The sequence below is a fragment of the Typopeltis vanoorti genome, chromosome 11, assembly GCF_054136105.1.
Source record: "Typopeltis vanoorti isolate ZY-2024b chromosome 11, IOZ_Tvanoo_1.0, whole genome shotgun sequence".
In the NCBI taxonomy this organism is placed as follows: Eukaryota; Metazoa; Arthropoda; class Arachnida; order Uropygi; family Thelyphonidae; genus Typopeltis; species Typopeltis vanoorti.
Window position 1 is genome coordinate 125,836,676 of NC_143559.1, and position 21,335 is coordinate 125,858,010.

At 35.3% G+C, this 21,335-nt stretch overlaps 1 protein-coding gene across 1 annotated transcript in view; it reads left to right on the forward strand.

Annotated features, from left to right (window-relative positions):
* The window catches only part of sad (Cytochrome P450 family protein sad), a 170,737-nt gene that overhangs the window by 148,364 nt on the left and 1,038 nt on the right, over positions 1–21,335 (forward strand). The window contains exon 7 of the mRNA XM_090399952.1: positions 5,191–5,394. Within this exon, the coding sequence (XP_090256078.1) occupies positions 5,191–5,394 (204 nt within the window). The remainder of the gene's footprint in view (positions 1–5,190; positions 5,395–21,335) is intronic.

A 21,335-nucleotide genomic window follows, 5' to 3' on the forward strand; every position in this document is an offset into this window, starting at 1 on the left:
GAATGACAGAAAACAGAAACAGGTGGATGAGACTACGCTGGATCACAAGTTCACGGTCATGGGAGATTGACTAAGAAGAAGAAGAAATCCTTTCTGCAGAAAAACTATACAAGGACAGGGAAATTCTGCAGTACAAACAGAACACTAGTTATTAGATGCTCTGGTCTTGCATCCAAGCTTTTTCTTTAACTGATTTAATTGAGATGCTAAGAAAATGTATTATATAAAAATTAAGTGGATATTAAATCCAGCATTATTTCAAAGCTGAATATAGAAACTATAAAAGTTTCATATGATATTTGACCAGAGAGCTTACGGAAATACACACAGCGATATTTACGAGTTGCCTTAGTTCTCTGGTCAAATTTCTAATGCTGGATTTAATATCCACTTAAATTTTATAAATTTGCATCACTAAAGTGAAGCCTTTTGGTTCTTTATTTTAGTAAAAAAAAAATAATATATAATAAATTGCACATACTTTACATGTAAATATAACTGCAGATCGAATAAAACACAGATCTGTGAAATAAATGCACATTTCTCATACTGTTAGCCAAGATGAAATAGGAGTCATGATTGAAACTAAGAGTTTATTTTAAAAAAAAAAGAATAAAAATAAATTCTTTTAAAAAAGAAAATTGGAAAGAAAAAGAGATTCATAGATATCCTATCTCTCCATTAGAATATATATTGCAAATTTAACCCTCTTCCTCCGCCTCATTATAATCTTCTTTCCCTCCTGAAAAATCAGAAGATTTCTGACTATTTTAAGCAAGAAGTACTATTCTTGCTCACAGCGCTTTATAATTTATTGTTTCACAGCACTGATGATGTCCTATAGATCTTATGACTTTTATGTGTGGGTCTGATATTAAAAATAATAAAATAAAATAATGCCATGAATAACATTACCTTGATAAATAGCTTGCTTATTCATCTCCACTGCTAGCATTGATTAATGACTATTATTATTTATTTATCATAGGGCATATGCACATGGTTAAAAGGAAATAAAATATGTATGAATATAGACAAGATACAATATATAAAATTATAAATAAGAAGTAAAACATAAACAAGCAGATAAAATACAGTATTAAATATATGATAAGCATCGAGCAAAAAATGTAGTCATATTTTTACATTTAGGTTTTTAATCCAATTGATCGCCTTTGGGGATAGGTCAAAAATGTCCTTTAGTTCACTTGGATATGCCATTAACTCACATTCCTTAACTATATGACGAATGGTTTAGGTCTCGGCTGAACAAGGGCAGTGGGGATTTGGTATCTTTCCCCATTTCGCCAGTAAGTCTCCGCATACACCATGACCTGTACGGATCCTATTAGCAGTTTTCTATATATTCCTCTCTCTCTCTCTGTTCACTGGGCATCTACAGATGTCGTATGGTCACTCCGATGCTTGGTGATGTGCCACCACACCAGGCCTCATCTTGTAGTCCTGTTGTTTGCTTTTCTGGCGGCCTCAACTCTCTGAAGATCAGTCACTCTACACACACCATCCATCCATCTCATTGATGGTCTACCCCCTGCCTCTTTTTATAGGAACTTTACCTTCTATTACTGTTCTGAGAAGTCCCCCTTCCATCCTTTCTATGTGTCCAAAATATATTAACTTTCTTCTTAAAGGAAAGCCTTAAAGGCCTTTAAGGAGCCTTAAAGTTCTACTGATCTTTTCTAACACCCATTCATTTGTATGCCTTTCAGTATATGAGATCCTCAACAGCCTTCTGTAACACCACATCTCAAAAGCAGATATCCATTTCTTATCTGACTTCTTTAGGTTCCAAGTCTCACATCCATAAGTCACTGTTGGAAAAACAACTGCATCCAAAATCCTCAACTTTGTTCCCATGGAGATAGATCCATCCTTCCAGATTTTAGACAGATCTCTGACTGTTGTTTTAGCTATTCCTAACCTTTTTCTGATGTCTGCTGAACAGCAATTCTTCACATTAATAATGGATCCCAGGTACTCAGACTTGCTGACTTCCTCAATTCTTTCTCCATCAAGGTACACTTGTTTCTCAAGAGCTTCTCTATTTGTATTTCCTTTGAAAACCATAATCTTTGTCTTGCTAGGATTGAGTTTAAGTCCTCTGTTATTACTGATCTTGTTAACTTTGTCAAGAATTAGTCCTAGTTCTTCATGTCATTACAAAGGAGTACTGTATCATCAGCATACCTCAGATTACTGATCAATCTACCTCCTATCCTAATTCCTGTCCTGAGCTCATCCAATGCTTCACGCATGATGCCCTCCACATATATACTAAACAAGTGAGGAGAAAGTAAACATCATTGTCTAACTCCTTTTCCAACTTGAAGCCAGTCAGTCAATCCAACACCTGTTTTTATTTTACCATGGTTTCTTGTTCCTTATATACAAGTTGGCTATCAGCCTGATAGTGTGTTGAGGAAAACCCATTCTTTTCATTACTTCCCACAGTTTCACATGCTCAACACAGTCAAAAGCTTTAGAGTAGTCTAAGAAACACATTACCAGAGGGAGTCTCTGAATTCTTTATATATTTCTATGTTATGTCTAAGGCAAAGGATCTGATCTCTCGTGCCCTTACCTTTCCTAAAACTTGCTTGTTCCTCGGGCATCTCTGCCTCAACTTTGGCCTCAGTCCTATTTAGCATGATCTTCAATAAAATTTTGCTTGCATGAGATATCAAACTAATAGTTCTATAATTCTTGCACGCCTTCATATCACCTTTCTTATGTAGTGGTATGAAAACTGACTTCTTCCAGTCTCTAGGCCATGATCCTGTCTCCCATATATTCCTGGGCAGGTCAAATCCAGATGATTTTTGAAGAATATTTATGTAACTACGGACCTCAGGTGATACTGCTTGAGTCCACAGAGCATCCCACTTATTCATCAAGCTGGCATTCTGACTGAGAAGATTACAGATGGTCTTAATGGCAGGTTTTCTGGATTTTAATCTACCAGATAAAGCATTTGTAATAAACTCATGTATTGGGAGATTTTAGTTATTTAGGATTCTTTTATATTCACGAAGCGGAGCTTCCTCTCGTCGCAATTCTGGAGGAGAAATATAGCACAGAATGGGGAGCCATTGTAAGGGTGTGCTTCTGATACAGCCCGTTATTAAGCCCATACTGAGATTAAGTTGAACATCTAATTTATTGATGTGGTGGTTATTAAGCCAGACAGGGGCACCATACTCAGCTGTGCTGCAGACCAGTCCCAAAGTAGTGCACCATAGAGTTGTGGCAATTGAACCCCATGTAGTATCGCACAGCTTCTGAACTATATTATTTCTAGTAAGTACTTTAGCAGCGATACTAATCATATGTTGTTTATATAACAGAATTCTATCCAAGGTTATCTCCAAGCATTCAGGTGTCAGATTAAAGAGATTAATGTCCCATCAACATATATCTCTAGTTTTTTGTTTGCAAGTCTGTTATTATTATTATTATCCAGGCCACAGTGAGTATTTTGACTCAATGTTAGTCAAAAGGGATAGATAAGTTCTCAAATTATCTATCCCTCAGCCTGCTCATAGCACTAATGTTCTAGACATTTACAATGTCAGAACACATTTACAATATTTAATGGGTGAGATTGTTGTGTATATGTGTGTGTGTGTGTGTGTGTGTGTGTGTGCGTGCGTGCATGTAGGACAGAGATTTTACTGCTATCAAACCGTTTATAGGCATGGTGGGGTTGGTAGGCAAAGTGAGCAGAGGAAGAATAATACCTACTATATGAATTTTTATTGGCATATAAGGCAGTGTGATCTCATTTATTATTATTAGTAATAATAATATCCCATATTATCCCAAACCATGTAAGCAAATTCCATTTTCATATTAGAAAGCCTTTAGTATATTCATAAATCTGATAATATATCACCTTGGTTAACACCTCTTACTATACTGGTGTCCAAAAACCTAAGGATGAACACTATTTCTGAAGATTACAACTGCAAATTCAGACAAATCAGCTTGTGGCATTTTACATAACTGGTGATTTCGAGTTGAAAGTGGATACACATGCAAATTTTCGAATTGAGTGGTCACGTGGTAGCATTTTACAGGATAAAAGGCAAAAGGCTGCACTAAACAAATTGTGTTTGAAGGAAATTCTTTTAGTAAAGGAATAAAGTTGCAAATTTGGATGTCTTGTAATATCTCAAAGACATCATCTAGATGATTTCACATAGGGAGGAATTATTGGTAAGCTTGAAAAAGGCTACAGAATTACTGATATTGCCAGAGAGTTTGAAATTGCATTGTATCCAGGCTCTGGGCAGCATTTCAAATCAATGGAATGTGTTGCAGATGTTTGTTGTGAGGTCACCCTGGCTCTACCCTGAGCATGAAGACAAAGTTTTGATTATAACAGGAAATTGTAATTGATGCACCAAGGCAGGTCAACTTGCAAGTTAGCTCCATTCAAGCACAGGTATGCTGATATCTCAACAAACTTGGCAAGACATCTGCAACAAGTAGGCCTATACACCTGAAGACCAGCAGTCTGCATGTTGATCTGGTGGCATTATGCTTAATGGATGCACCAAGCTATAAGTGCTGGAAAACAGGACTATGACTGGTGAACAATATTGCAACAAAGTTCTTCAATGTCAAGTACAACTGTTCCACATGGTGCTGTAGATGAAGAATTCATTTTTATGGATGACACACCAGATCTTAACCCCATAGAACATGTTTGGGACACAACAGGGAAACACATTGCTGCTCGAAATTACCACCCCAGAAAGCAAATAAGGCCTTTTCTTGCTCTGAAGGATGAGTGGTCTAATTTACCTCAAGAACTCCTGAATCACTTGGTGCTTAGTATGGTATAATGTGAGAGCTGCATCGCAGTTTGGGGGTGCACTTATTCCATACTGAAATGTCTGCTCATATTCTTTACTGTAAGGACTGTACATTATTCCTTAACTCTGTCCTTAGGAAATTTGTAACTTTTGCCAAAAACGTATTGGAATTTAATTTATAACTTTTTTTGTGTAATGCAATTTATTAGTATGCTGGCAATAAATTTATATCCACATTTGGCTGTTATTCATGATTTTTTTTTCATATACAGTTAAAAATGTAGTTTGTCCTTAGCTTTTGGGCACCAGTGTATTATTAACTAGTTAATTTTTTAAAAAAATTCTTTTCCAGACATTTTTGTTCATGTCAGTATATACAGCGGGTAGAAATCCTGAATTGCATGATTACCCAGACCAGTTTCGGCCAGAGAGATGGGTGAAAGCCTACAAAACTTCTTCCAAAAACATTCATTCATGTTTACCATTTGGCTTAGGAAAACGAGCATGTGTTGGGAGGCGATTAGCAGAGATTGAAATGCAGCTTTTGTTAGCAAGTGTAAGTAAATATACTCTTTTCCCTCAGTTTTCCATCACCCCTGCAATTTAATGATAGTCACACTGAATTTTCTTCATATATAATTTGAAAAATCACAATCTTCCAGCAATGTTCAATTTTTTATTAATTATAATCCAATTAACAAAAAAGTTGGAAATTTATAGTATATGTTGAAAAATGATAAGCATAAAAAAATAAGTACTATTAACATAGTACTTTTACATGCTTACTTTTTTTTACAAATATTATTTTACAAGTTAGAGCCTCCAATAAACTGGATGTATGCTTTCATCCCCCCCCCCCCAAAAAAACCTTCATTCCCAAGTGTGGGAGAACCATTCAGTGAGTTGCAAATACCTTCCCTTTTACATCCAGGTTTGGACATGAAAAGTTAAGACAGTTGATAACCAAAACTAAGAGAAAATACTATATAAAACCTTCGAAGCAATTCATATATATTTATATATATTCATTCATAATGTATGGCCTTACAAGAGGACATGAATAGATTATATGAATGGGCAGGCAAGTGGAACTATCAGTTCAATGTTGCAGAGTGTAAGGTTTTGAGATTTGGTAAGCAATGTTGGGAAGCAAAGTATACACTTGGTGGGGAAAATTTAAAGGAAGTAGAAGAGATGAGAGATATATAGGAGTGATGGTGGACAAGGACCTGAAATTCAGAGCCCACATTGAACAAATTATGAAGATGTTCTGTTCTGAGACTCATATTAAACATCCTAGTCTTGAGAAATGGCCAGTTCAGCTGAACACTCTTTTAGCACATGTGCTGATATTCCCTATTGCTGAATTCTTATTAAGTTTGTGCAACAGCTCTAATACCTCGGCCTCACACACCTGCGTTTCTTCATCTAGTGAAGAGGTAACAGTGAGCTCAATGTTGCGTTCACCAGGTTGATAGCTTTTAATGAAATGGGCACTCATTAACTGAACAACCTCTTCTGCATCTGTAACTCTTACACCATCTGGATTTAGAAGAGTTATTCTTTCATATTCTTTCTTTCTTTTACTTGCAGCATATCGATAGAATTCTTGTGGGTTGTCTTTAACATGTGGAGCCGGTTTCTTTTCATAATCAGATTTTGCTTTCCATACAACAGTTGTGATTATTCTAGCCTGCTGCTTATAACGTTCATAATGGACATCATCCTTATGCAAATGATATTCCTTCCACAGAGTCCTTTTCTTATGAATCTCTTTCTTAATAAGATTACACATCCATTTGACTCCTACTCTATTTATTCTTCGAACTCTCTGGACACATTCTGATATCATATTATTTAAATATTGTTTAAATGCTTCCCATGCACTGTCGATATTCTTTCCATCCTGCAACCGATCCCATTCCACTGAACTCAGTGTACCCCTCAGTTGGTCATAATTTCCTGCTTTGTAGTTCAGCATGTAACCTTTTCTGAATGGAACATTCATAAACTTCCCAAGTGAGTACCGAATGATCACTGTCACCAACTGGGGGCAGAATATGTCTTTAACTGAAACGCCCTCTGACACTATAATGAAATCTAACACTCTTTGAACTCAAGTTCCTTCTGTCACATGCTGCTTGAGGAAGTTGTCCCGCAACAGCTCAATAAATGCATTTCATTCTTCTCATGAGATTCTACTGCTACCCAATGAATATTTGGATAATTAACATCTCCCATTATGATTACTCTTTTCGCGCTCACCTTTTTCTATTTGGTGATGCATTTCTTCATCACCAGCAACTGATCCACCAGTCTGTAACAACACCCAACTATGTAATTTGTCTTATTAGATTCCACCTCACAGCAGATGGCTTCAAACTCACTGCCACGTGAAATATTGTTAGTAGTATTACTACATTCATAGGTCGCAACTCTAACTGGATTTAAGTCATCTAATATCATTAGCAGCACGTCCCCTCCTCTCTCCTATCCACTCTATCCTTCCTAAAATTACTGTACCCATGACACTCGATACCAGTAGGTCTGATTCTCAAGTCTCACTAATTCCTACAATCTGAGGTCGCAACATATTGACTAAGGCAACAAACTCTACCCCTTTGTTTCTGATACTTCTAGCATTCGTGTACAGACATAATAATCTACCTGCATGTTCTTTTGTATACTCTTGTTTGCAGTCTGCCTAACACAATTAGACAACTTGCAGATCGCTATTCTTCTCTAATGCCTTACACATGTAGACATTTTTGCACACATATGATGGATCCAAACCGGACGAACACAAACCTGAAATCGTTCTCGCCTCTATTTCCATATTTCGTCAATATTTCCATAACAAAGCCCATTCCTGTCATTAACAGTTATATATACCATTGTCGCTCTTACACTCATATTCTCACCTTTATAATTTAGTTTCCCTGACTCTCTGTGTTAGGTCTCATACCAGTCATTAGTTTTTTCCAGAATCCTGATACCAGATGCCTTCAGGTGTAGGCCATTCCTCTTATACAAATCCAATCTCTTATACAAAACTCATATCCATTCCTTCTACATAGCCTACTCATCGAATCGTCTGCCATCATAGCACTTCTTTTAAATTCATTTTTATCGCTGGCCTGCCTGGCTGAGTGGTTAGCATATCCCCTCTCCAGCCAAAAGGCTGCAGGTTTGAATCCCACCGTGTGCATGGATGTTTGTGATTGAGGGAAAACTAGTGGTGGGTCGGTGGTAGATGGTGTTGAGGTAGGTGCGGTCAGTTGGTGGATAATTAGTGAATGAGTGGTGGAAGCAGTTGTAGAGCAGGTGTCCTCCATCGATGAGTCTTTGGCCTCCCTGGAGGTGTCAAATAATGATAATTATAGCGAGGTAAAATACTAACGATTTTCACTTTCTCACTCTCACCTCTTCTAGTTAAAAGTGTATAATGCAAGTAATTCAAAAACAGAAAAGAAAAGTAAATGAAATCGGTCGTACCTACTACAACTACGATTTCGTTTACTTTTCTTTTCTGTTTTTGAATTACTTGCTTTATTTTAATTTCTGCTCCAGGAAAACTCGATGTTATAACATCATTATGACGATGTCATTGTATCAGAAACAAAGGACTGGAATTTGTTGCTCTGGTCAATATGTTGGATCCTCATATTGTAGGTATTAATGAAATCCAGCTATCAGAAGCAGAAACTGGTATTGAGCGTAAAGGGTACAGTATTTTTAAGAAGGATAGACAGGATGGGAGAGGAGGGGGGGGATTGCTGCTAATGATATCAGATGACTTGAATCCAGTTAGCATTGAGACCTGTGACTGTAATACTAATAATAGCTTTTCATCTGGCAATAAGTTTGAAGCCATCTGGTGTGAAGTGGAGTTTAACAAGATCAAATACTCGTACATAGCAGGGTGTTGTTTCAGACCTAGTGGATCAGTTGCTAGTGATGAACAAATGCATTACTAAATAAAGACAATGAGTGTGAAAAGAGGAATCATAATGGGGACTTTAATTATCCAAACACTGACTGGGTAGCAGTAAAATCTCATGAGAATGAAAATGAATTTATTGACCTGTTGTGAGACAACTTCCTCAAGCAACATTTGACAAAAGGAATTCTAGGTCAGAAAGTGTTAGACTTGATTACAGTGTTGGGGGGGGGGGGGGGGTTCAGTTAAAGACGTAACTATTCTGCCTTTGTCTGGTGACAGCGATCATGTAGTACTCACTTGGGAAGTGACTAAGTTTATGAATGTTCAATTCAGTAAAGGTTATATGCTGAAATATAAAAGCAGGAAATTATGATCAACTGAGGAGTAAGCTGGGTTCTGCACCATGGTATTGGTTGTTACTGTGCATGGAAAGTGTTTAAAAATACTTAAGTGATACAATATCGGAATATGTTTCTAGAGTTCAAAGAATAAACAGGATAGGAGTGAAATGGATGTAATCTTACCAAGCAAGAGATTTGTAAGAAAAGAATGATGTGGAAGTACTAATGTATGCAGAAGGATTAATATCAGTTATGAAAATTATAAGGAGCAGGCCAGATAAGTCACTGCTGTACAGAAAGCTAATACATAGCATTCTATGTATTAGCTTTTTGTACCAGAAGACCAGAGCACAGATCTGGTCTCCTGGTTTCTGTGGTGATTCTGACACAGTGGAAAGAGTGCAAGAGAGTGTTAAAAATAATATCATGTGGAATATGGATTATGAAGATAGATTAAGAATTTGTATGCTGCAGATGCTAGCAGACAGGAGAAAGAGGTGTGATATGATTGAGACTTACAAACTTCTGAAAGGGTCATTCAGGATTTCAGTATATGAAATTTTTCATTTTATTGAAGGTGGAGAAAAGGACGAGAGTGTATCCTTGGAAGTTGAGAATGAATGCTATCAAGAAGGGAGTGAGAGCTAGATTTCTCTCTCATAGAATGGTACATGACTGGAATGGACTGCCATTGGATGTTGTGTGTGCAAGTAGTGTGAATGAATTGAAGAACAAGTATGATAGCTGGTGCGAGTAGTATGTTGCCACCCTCGATGAGTTCCTGCCTTCCTAGAGGTCTCTCTTAATAATAATAATAATTATGTATATATATATATGTGTGTGTGTAGAACACTCCTGTGAGATCCTTTTATGTCCAAATTGAAGTATTTTATATATGCACTTGTGTGTATGCACACACACTTTAAGGTGATGCAATGGTTGGTAAGAATTTGGATACATGTTTGTTTCGGGGGATCATGTTTTTCCAATTTACTTATGTAATAAATTTTGCAAAAGCTTTTGATAGGCTGTCATATGATAAGGTAGAAACTAAACTGGAATGGATGGAATTAGATACTAGATTAGTGAGTTGGATAGGTGATTGGCTGCCAGATAGGCATCAGCAAATTGTGTATAGAGGTATCGTATCCCTAAAGAGGAAGTCATTAGTGGTGTGCTGCAGGGATCTGTTTGGGCCATTGTTGGTTAATTTATATATTAATGATATTGGGATGGGTTTATTAATTGGAGATATGCAACTGTTTGTAGATGATGCAAAATTGGAGAGAACAATGAGTAGTCAAGTTTTAAGAAAAACTTGTGCCATAGTTCTAAACAATATATACTTGAAAACACAAGGTAAAAGTATTATGTTAAATATACTGCCATATATTTCAGTTTGTATTCTATCTTGTAAAAGCTTTTTAAGCCACTTTAATATTTCAAACTTTTTAAAAAGTTTGAAATATATGGCAGTATTTAATATTTCAAACTTTTTAAAAAGTTTGAAATATATGGCAGTATATTTAATAAATAATACTTTTACCTTGTGTTTTCGTGTATATGTTGTATGAGGAGTCAAGTAGATGTTGTCTATTCTCACAGTTGATTTAAATAGACCAGGAGTGCCAAGCTCAACTGGACCGTGAGCCATTTGTCATAAAAGTATATCTCAAGTGAGCCGCAAAACATTTTTCTACTAAAAAAAAAAAAAAAAAAGCTGCACTAATTAGAATCGACTGGAAATGAAAGAATGAGTAAAAATAAACTAGAAAATTAATAATGAAACTTTAATTTATTCTAAGCCATTACAAGACATAAAATAATACTATAACGATTATGACAACTCAAAAAAGTAAACAATATTTTTATTATATTAATATTTACGAATATATAGAATTTAAACCAAATTAAACCGTAATTAAAATATTTTTTGAAGAAATCAAATATTTATACAGTATAAAATAGTATAAAGTCTCATTAATAACCATCACAAAAATTTACAGAGCCTCCTATTAGTTTGAATTTTTTTTGTGTTTGTGTTGAAATAAAATAAATCTATTTTTTTTGGGATTGTTTTGGTAATCTTTCTAATTTCATTCATTGAATGTGTTCCATCCATTTATGTTTATATTTTTTAATTTTTTTCTATTACTGATTCTTGGTTTAATTCTTTCATAATTTCTTCGTTTCTTTTGTAATCAAATAGAGTATACTTTGCAGTTTTACTCATAAACTTCATTTCTGCTGTTGTTAATATTTGTTGGTCTTTTTGTTTTATTGTCCAGATTTCACTTTCATACAATAAGACTGGTAGGGTTAATGTATTGTATACTTTTAGTCTGGTTTGTTTTTGAACTAGGTTTGGTTTAAATATAGTTAATTACACCTGTTATTTTTAAATATTTTGCAATTTTTAGGTTTCTATCTTTTTCATTTTCATATGTGATCATACATCCTAGGTAGTTAAGTGAATTCACCTGTTCTAAGATCTTGTTGATCAAAGGCCATAGTTTTTGATTTTTCTGTTGATATTATCATACCATAATCTTTGGCTATCTCATTTAGATCTAAAATAGCTTTCTATAAGTTATCTTCAGAATTTGTAATTATTATTTGGTCGTCAGCAAAAAGGAGAGTGTTTAAGTTCAAAGTAGGAGAAAGTTGAATACCTTGATGGAAATTTTTATTCCATTTTATTATTTCATTTAGGTAAATATTAAAAAGAGTTGCTGAAGGGGACATACCTGTTGGACTCCTTGGTTTATCTCTCTCGTATATGATAGCTCATGATTTAATCTTATTTGTATTTGATTATTTTCATATATACTTATGATAGCTTTTAGGATATTATTTGGTATTTGTCTTTCTTTTAATATGTTAAATAAAATGCTTCTTTTAACTTTGTCAAAGGCTTTTTCAAAGTCAATAAATGCAATACGTGTTTCTAAATTGTATTCTCTTCTTTTCCCTATTATCAATTTTAGGCAAAAGGCTGGGTCTATACATGATCGTCCTTTTCTAAACCCATTCTGTACTTCTAAAATAAAGTTTTCGAAATATTTCATTAGTTTGCTATTTAAAATTCTGCTATATATTTTGTAAGAGGAATTTAGTATGCTTATACATCTATAGTTTTTACGGTCATCTCTATTACCTTTTTTTCTTTAAAGATAGGAATCACAATTGCTTTTTTCCATTCTATTGGGGGGGTTACCAGTTGCATAAATTTTATTTAAAAATAATAGGAGTCTTTCTCCTAATCTTGTTCCTGCATATTTATATATGTAGGAACAAGATTATCTGGAGAAGATAAGCTGAACCTAGCTTATCTTCTCCAGGTGATTTTTTGTTTCTTGTTTCTTTCAGGCTGATTTCTAATTCTTCTTTAGTTATTTCCTTTTCATTTTCATTAAGTGTTTGCCAGTTGTCTTTTTTAAAATATTTATCTGTCCACAATTCTGTGTAGAAATTCTTCTAATTTCAATTCGGTGTTTAATTTTATGTTTTCTTTAGTATCTGCATTTAGGTGTTTCAAAATATTTATATACATCGGGTCTTATTTTATATAAATCATGTTCTAAATTAGTAACGAATTTCTAATATAGAACATGAATTTCTATTTCTTAGAAATAGAACAGAATTTCTGTTTCTAACATAGAGAATCATTCCATGATTCTCTATGTCTTTTTCTGACTTCTCTTTTAGCTATGGCTCTTATTCTTTTATATTCTATTTCATCTTCTACATGTGTGCATTTTATCATTCTACATGCATCATACATGTGTGTTATTAACTGATCTTTTCCCTGAAGTTTGATATTTAAATCATTCAAATGTCCTGTAATATCAGAATGCTAGATCTTGTACCCATGTCTGATTGTTAAGATATGCAACATCATGATTTTTCATTTCTAGGAACAATTTTATCTCCTCTAAAAGTAAATAAATAATTAAAAAAAAAAGCTTTTTTAGAACTTTATGGCAAGATAACCAATGAATCGATGTAATAAGATAGTCCTTCAAATTCACTCTCTAAATCATTAAAAATTGTGCAATCTGTCAGCGATTGAGGTCTCTGGATCGGATGAAGTTCACAGTATTTGTCACAGGCTTGAGTACGCCTGTCATTTCCAATGCTTTGGATCACAGGACCTGCTGATGAATAATGCAGTGGAAAGATTGCAGTTTTGGAATGTCTAGATACATTTTTGAAATTGCGATATAAATTTTTATTATTGCAATTATATTGTAGCAGGTCATTGCATCATATTGTAACTATAAATGTCGTATGAAAACGAATAAATCGAATGCTTAAATCGATATTTCTGTTTTATTAAAAAAATGCAACCATACTTTTTTTGTATCTTTCCTTGAGGTGTCATGGGCTGCAATACAGTCTATTTCAGGGGTGTCAAAGTTGCGGCCTGAGGGCCGCAAGTTTGGCACCTATGAAATAGACTGTATGAGTAAGAAAGTAAGTAGAAGTGCCAGTTCAGTGTTACAGAGTATAAGGTACTGAAATGTTGTAGGCAAGTATGAAATGTCATGTACATGCTACTAGGTGGGGAAGTTTGAAGAAGGTAAAGGAAATGAAGATCTGGGAGTGATGGTGGTGGACTGGGATATGAAGCTGAGGAGTTATATTGCACAAGTTGTGAAATCATCGCATTGGATTATGGCAATGATGCATAAGCATTGATTGGGCCTCATATGGATTACTGTAAGCATAGTTTGTCACCTAGTTTTCATAGGAAGAAGATATATTATAAAGTCCAGAGAAGACTGAGATAAGATTGACTATGGTGGTATCTGGTCTTTGGATCATGAAGTATAAAGACAGATTAAGGGAATATAATTTGCAGAGCCTCATGAATAGGAGGAAGAGAGGGAATATGATTGAGACATATAAGTCGATAAGGAGGTCGTTAGGTTAATGTGGAAGAAATTTTTCACAGAATGTAGATATGCGTATCTACATTCTATATTGAAAAATTTCTTCTACAGTAATCCTATAAAACCTCTTTGGTGACTCATGTTTCCCATCTCCAGTTTTTGTATCCCATAAATCTCTTTGGTCTCTCCTAATAGAGAACATTCCATACACCTGTCATCATCTTGGTTACCTGGCTCTAGATCTCCTCCACCACTTGTTTATTTGCAAGGAAGCCAGACAATCAACTCTGTGGACAGTTCAGATGTGGCTGTATCAATGCCTTATAGAGAGAGAAATAATAACCTCCTTATTTCTGCAAAAAAGTTGCCAAAATAGCTCATTGGCTATTTTGGCAACTTTTTTGCAATATGTCCTCTGAATTTCAACTCTCCACCATGGCTCCCATATCCTTAGTTTCATCAGTTTCCTCAGTGCAATTCACAGCTCTTAATCTTTTCATCTCAAAATGTATATCCTTACACTTTGCCATATTAAACTTGCAGCCAATAATGTCAGTCTGTTTAAATCACCCTGCAGAATTTCTACATCACATTTATTATTAAAACAGTTGTATAAGTAATGATTTAATCCCCTCAAATCATTTCCTATATCAGTAATGTGCAAAGTAAATAGTAGCAGTCATAGTACAGAGCCTTGTGACACATTGCCAATCACTAATCTCTCCTGGATTCAACTACTCCTCTAAATATATTACTACCACTCTTTGATGTCTGTTCATCAGCTACTCTCTTATCCATTTGCTCAATTTAAGTAAGAGTTCTATGCAGTACCTTGTCAAATGCTCTTTCAAAGTCCAGCAGTCATGTAGCCATTTTCTTTATATAACTCAAATATCACTTTATTATAAGATATTAATTATCTTATAATTTATTATAAGACTTTATTAAAGACATAGAGAATCATGGAACAAATTTGTTTCTAATTTAGAACATGATTTATATAAAATAAGACCCAATGTATATAAAGATTTTGAAACACCTAAATGCAGATATTAAAGACAACAAAATTAAACACTGAATTGAAATTAGAAGAATTTCTAAATTTCTACACAGAATTGTGGACAGATAAATATTTTAAAAAAGACAACTGGCAAGCATTTAATGAAAATGAAAAAACTAAAGAATTAGAAATCAGCCTGAAAGAAACAAGAAACGGAAAATCACCTGGAGAAGATAAGCTAGAACTATATAAATATGCAGGAACAAGATTAGAAGAAAGACTACTATTATTTTAAAATAAAATTTATACAACTGGTAATCCCCCAATAGAATAGAAAAAAGCAATTGTGATTCCTATTTTTAAAAAAAGTAATAGAGATGACCCTAAAAACTATAGAGGCATAAGTATACTAAATTCCTGTTACAAAATATATAGCAGAATATTAAATAGCAAACTAATGAAATATTTCGAAAACTTTATTTTAGAAGTACAGAATGTATTTAGAAAAGGACCTTTTGCCTAAAATTAATAATAGAGAAAAGAAGAGAACACAATTTAGAAACACATATTGCATTTATTGACTTCGACAGTTAAAAGAAGCATTTTATTTAACATATTAAAAGAAAGACAAATACCAAATAATATCCTAAAAGCTATCATAAGTATATATGAAAATAATCAAATACAAATAAGATTAAATCATGAGCGAGAGAGATAAATGAGAGAGATAAACCAAGGGGTCCGACAGGGATGCTCCCTCTCAGCAACTCTCTTTATTTATTTACCTAAATGAAATAACAATAAAATGGAATAAAAATTTCCATCAAGGTATTAAACTTTCTCCTACTGTGAACTTAAACACCCTCCTTTTTGCTGACGACCAAATAATTACATTTTATTTTCTAAGATAACTTACAGAAAGCTATTTTAGATCTAAATGAGATAGCCAAAGATTATGGTATGATAATATCAACAGAAAAATCAAAAACTATGGCCTTTGATCAACAAGATCTTAGAACAGGTAAATTCATTTAACTACCTAGGATGTATGATCACATGAAAATGAAAAAGATAGAAACCTAAAAATTGCAAAATATTTAAAAATAGCAGGTGTAATTAACTATATTTAAACCAAACCTAGTTCAAAAACAAACCAGACTAAAAGTATACAATACATTAACCCTACCAGTCTTATTGTATGGAAGTGAAATCTGGACAATAAAACAAAAAGACAAATGAAGATTAATAATAGCAGAAATGAAGTTTATGAGAAAAAACGGCAAAGTATACTCTATTTGATCACAAAAGAAACGAAGAAATCATGAAAGAATTAAACCAAGAATCAGTAATAGAAAAAATTTAAAAATATAAACATAAATGGATGGAACACATTCAAAGAATGAAAATAGAAAGATTACCTAAACAAGCCTTAAAGTACAAGCCATTAGGAAAAAGAAAACCAGGACATCCTCTTAAAAGATTCAACGATGACTTCTAAGGCTGGAACAGACCATGCTATGCCTAAATCCTTGATATGCATGATGATGATGATCACTTTATTATAAAAAGTGGGTAAATCACTAAGGCAAGACCTACCCATAACAAAAGCATGCCCCCCCGAAAAAAGAATCATCCATCCATTCATTCCTGAATTCTGTCTTTGACCAACTTTTCCATTACCTAAACTATCACCTATGAAATATATACTGATCTGCTGATCCGGCTAAAATTTGTTACTTCTGTCTTGGAGCCTCCTTTATACAACAGAACAGTTTTATCCTCTTTCTATTTCCTTGGGACGTTACCAAAGCTGAGACTTAAATTAAACAGCCTGGTTAGAGATATTGCTGTCAATTCCCTTGCACATTTTTGTAATCAGATCTGATTAGCAACAGCTGCTGCAACAAAAACTGTAGGGTCAGGTGGATCAAAGCTTTTCATCTCCCTTCATCCTCACATATACTTTCTTGACAAACATTGTTACAGCTCAAGTTTCTTTTTTCTAAATCTTCTCTTATCTGACTTGTCCATCTTTTCTGTGGTTTTCCATGTGGCCTCCCCTCCCAACAATTTTCATTTTATACATTCTTATAATACATGGGCCAATATTTCATTTCATCTCATGGCTATGTGACAAGGGCAGCAAGATCAAATTGTGAGAGAGTTATTATTATTACGCCCTCCATGAAGTCGACAACCCATCGTGGGAGGTTCATTCAACTGACAACATATTTATCATACAGAATCTTAAAATCCTTAACACTCCTTGCATTAACAACACATTCTGGTAATGCTTCCCATTCACTGACAATACGCCATGTAAAAAATCTATTCCTCTCAGCCTTCTTCACCACACTGTTACATAACTTCCAGGAATGACCTCTGATTCTTCCCCTCTCACTTTCTACTCTTTTTATAATCCCCTCTGGATTAATCTGATAAAATCTTCTCACTAACTTAAATGTCTCTATCATATCACCTATCTTCCTCCTCCTATCCACCAAACTCTGCAATCCACATCTCTTCAATCTCTCTCTCTCTCTCTCTCTCCATAGCCACAATTCCAAAGTCCTGATATTGTCCTTACTACTCGCCTCTGGACCCCCTCCAATGTCTCCACATCACATTGAAAACCAGATGACCAGATCTGAGCACAATAGTCCAAGTGTGGTCCAACCAATGCCTTATACAGTGGCACAACCACTTCCTTATCCTTGCATGTTAGAGTACTACTTCTTATCATAGCAGCACTATGATGTGCAACTTTTGCAACCCTAGCAATATGCCCTCTAAACTTCAGTCTACTATCAATCATCACTCCCAAATCTCTAATCTCATCCACTCCCTGCAGTATGGCACCACTGATATAGTACAGAACTTTATATTTCTCCACTCCAAAATGCAACATCTTGCACTTATTGATATTAATACTACAACCCCCACTTTTTTATCCAAGTAAAAAGTCTATTCAAATCTTCCTGAAGGGCTTCAGTATCAGCAGTGCTACTTATAATTCTTCCCAATTTTGCATCATCAGCAAATAACTGAAGATCCCCAGTCAGTCCACATGATATGTCATTTACAAACACGTTAAACAGACACTGCTCCATCATACACAACCTGCTGGTATCGTTCAGAGAACTAATCTCTGGTCCATCTAACCAATATACTCTCTATTCCCATCCTCTGCAGCTTGTACACCAACTGTATACAAGCTGCAATCTATCAAATGTGGTAATCTATCAAACGCTTTTGCAAGGTCTAAGAATATCACTGTATATGATTCTCCCTTATTTAACACACTTGTCACCTTATCATAAAATGCAAGTAAATTACTGAAACAGGACCTACCTTTTACAAATCCATGCTGACCTTCATAAAGAATGCCATGTCCATCAACCCAATTCTGTATTCTACTCCTTACCAATCTCTTCAACACCTTGACCACAACTGCAGTTATACAGACTGGCCTATAGTTGGAGACTTCTGTCTTAGAACCATGCTTTTAGAGTGGTACTATTTTGCCCTCTTTCCACTCCTTATAAACCCTACCCACTGCAAGAATTTCATTAAATAACCAGGTCAAGGACATAACCAACTGTGGTGCACATTCCTTAAGCTTATGTGGTCCATTCCCACAATCTTATTCACATCTAACCCAACCAACATCTGATACATCCAATTCTCCTAATACTTTCCTCTCTTCTATATATTATACCAGTACGATATACACTGATAAAGTGCTCATTCAATAATTCCACTATATCCTTTGCAGCTGTTAGGCTGCTGCCATGACTATCCAACAATGTTAGTCTGCCATAATTATTCTTCCTCTTGCTCGCCATGTAATGGAAAAATTCCCTTCAGTTAACCTTGGCCTGACCAGCCAATCACCTCTCATACTGCACCTTTTCTTTCTTTACCATGCTCATCACCTTTCTAGCCTGCACCTTATACTCTTCATGGATCTGGTCACCACTAACTGTCTTGTACCTCCTCCATAACATTTTCTTTTTTCCAGCACAGCTTGCTTGATTTCACTGTTCATCCATTTCAACTCTCACTCCTCGCTTAACCCTCCATATGCAGTCATACATGGCTTTTGTCAGATACTGCCTTATGAGTTTCCATGCATTGTTGATCTTTTCCGCTCAGCTCATCTACCCAACATACTGATGCTAACTGGCTACAGAGCTTCCTATAATCACTTGCTTTATACTTCCACACATATCCATTTTTGGCAGTGGCCTTTTTTTTGTTTTATCACTTCCCAAACAAGTACCTCATGATCACTCTCACCCAGTGATGTATCCAGAGGGGGAAAGGGGCCCTGCCTCCCCAAAGAAAAAGGAAAAACCACTAGAAAATTTTCCAAAAATCTTTTCCTAATTAAAATTTATATTTTTATTTATGTTGTGTCGTGTCTTCTATTTCTATACTACTTATGAATTAGCAATCATTGCAGATGCTCAGTCATAGGTCGTATGCGATGCATAGTGTGTATTCTCAAATTGTCTACTCAACTCGGGGGGGCCCCCCCAAGATTAAATCCTGAGTGCACTACTGCTCTCACCAACTGGCGGCAGTGTCAACACCTCATTAACAACTACATCTTGTGAAGTTATCACCAAATCCGAAACATGAAAGCGTCTTGTTGCTTCAATCATGTGCTGCTAAGATACTTATCTCTCAGAAATTCCACAAACTATGGGTAATCCCAGGGAGTTCGTTGCTACATGGCAAGGAAGGAGAAGAATAACTATGGAGCAATAACTCAGATGCACATTGATGATACATACTCATAAAGTGAGTGTGCATCATCCAGATGGAGAAATTGCAATGTCTGTGACAGGAATTAAGATGGTACTAGAAGTAAATGAACTGGAGATGTTTAGGACATTATGTAATCTCAATGTAAATATTGCCATGTAATTACAAGATAATCAGCCTATTTGTTATAGAAATGTGCAACAGAAATAGCAATGTCACAAATAGACTGATTTAAGTCTAAGTGCTGGTAGAGTTCTGAATCTCCGTGACTGAGATATAAACCTATTCAGTACCACAGAGGAGTGAGACTGAGAATTTCTTCTACTTTTTTTAAATTAATTTTTACAGCTTTTTGTATTACTGAATTTTATATAGACTAAAAATTTCACTCGCTCTAGAGACCAAAACCACTTCAGTCCTCCAATAAACAGGGTGGTGGTCTCACTGGGCAATAAAATTCCCAAACATCCATGCCCATGACAGGATTCGAACCCACAGCCTGGATTGGAAAGCAGATACGCTAACTACTTGGCCAACCAAGTCAGCGCAGAATTCTGGAATGGATGAAGAGGAATATGCAACTCTACAAAGGAGAGCATGGTTTTGTGAGTGGTCTTGTCTCAGTAATTTACCCATTTTCTGCAATAAAAGTGACAGCTGTGATCGGTAAGGAAAATGGCTGTACTGTGTTACTGCTGGATTTTGAAAAATTCATTTGACAGGATGCCACATGAAACCATATTACATTAAGTTGAAGAAAAATAGAAATGGATGCAAAGTTGGTAACATGAATTAAAGGATGGCTGATGGCTAGACATCAGAGGGTAGTGTATGGTGAAGTTGAATCAAAGAGAAGGCAGGAAATCAGTTGTGTGTTGCAGAAGTCTATACTTGGGTGGCTGCTATTCAACTCACCATGCAAAGAATCTGCTTCTCATTCTCAGGCTCACACCATCCTTACGCTACTTTCAGGGATGGCATCTTGTCTTCTTCTACTCTATGAAAAATCTTCTACACATCTATCGGGTAAAAGCCCCTCACAACTAATGATTTATGTTTCAGTCATATCCCTCTTGCTTTTTTCTATTCATAGGGCTCTGCAAAGTGGATTTCCCTCAATTTGTCTTCTTATCCCAGATTCCAAAGCCCCAACACGGACTTGGTGAATCTTCTCTGGACTCTTAAGATATCCTCATCCCCCATGAAAATCAGGTGACCAAATCTGAAAATAGTAGTCCGTATGCAGCCTGATCAAAGTTATACAAGGGAACCATAACCTCCTTGTTCTACATGTTAAAGTTTTCCTCATCATTGCTATTATCTGTTATGTCTTCACAATTTTAGCAATGTACCCCCCCCCTACATCTAAACTTCAAGTCCCTGTCCACTACCACTCTTAGATCTCTCATTTCCTTTACTTCCCTCAAAATTTCCCCATTAATTGCATACCCTCTCTGCATCACATCCTTGCCAGGATTCAAAGCTTTCTTTGAATGAAACATTCATATTTAAAATGACTTTTGTGGGCATGTTTTTTTACAAAATTAA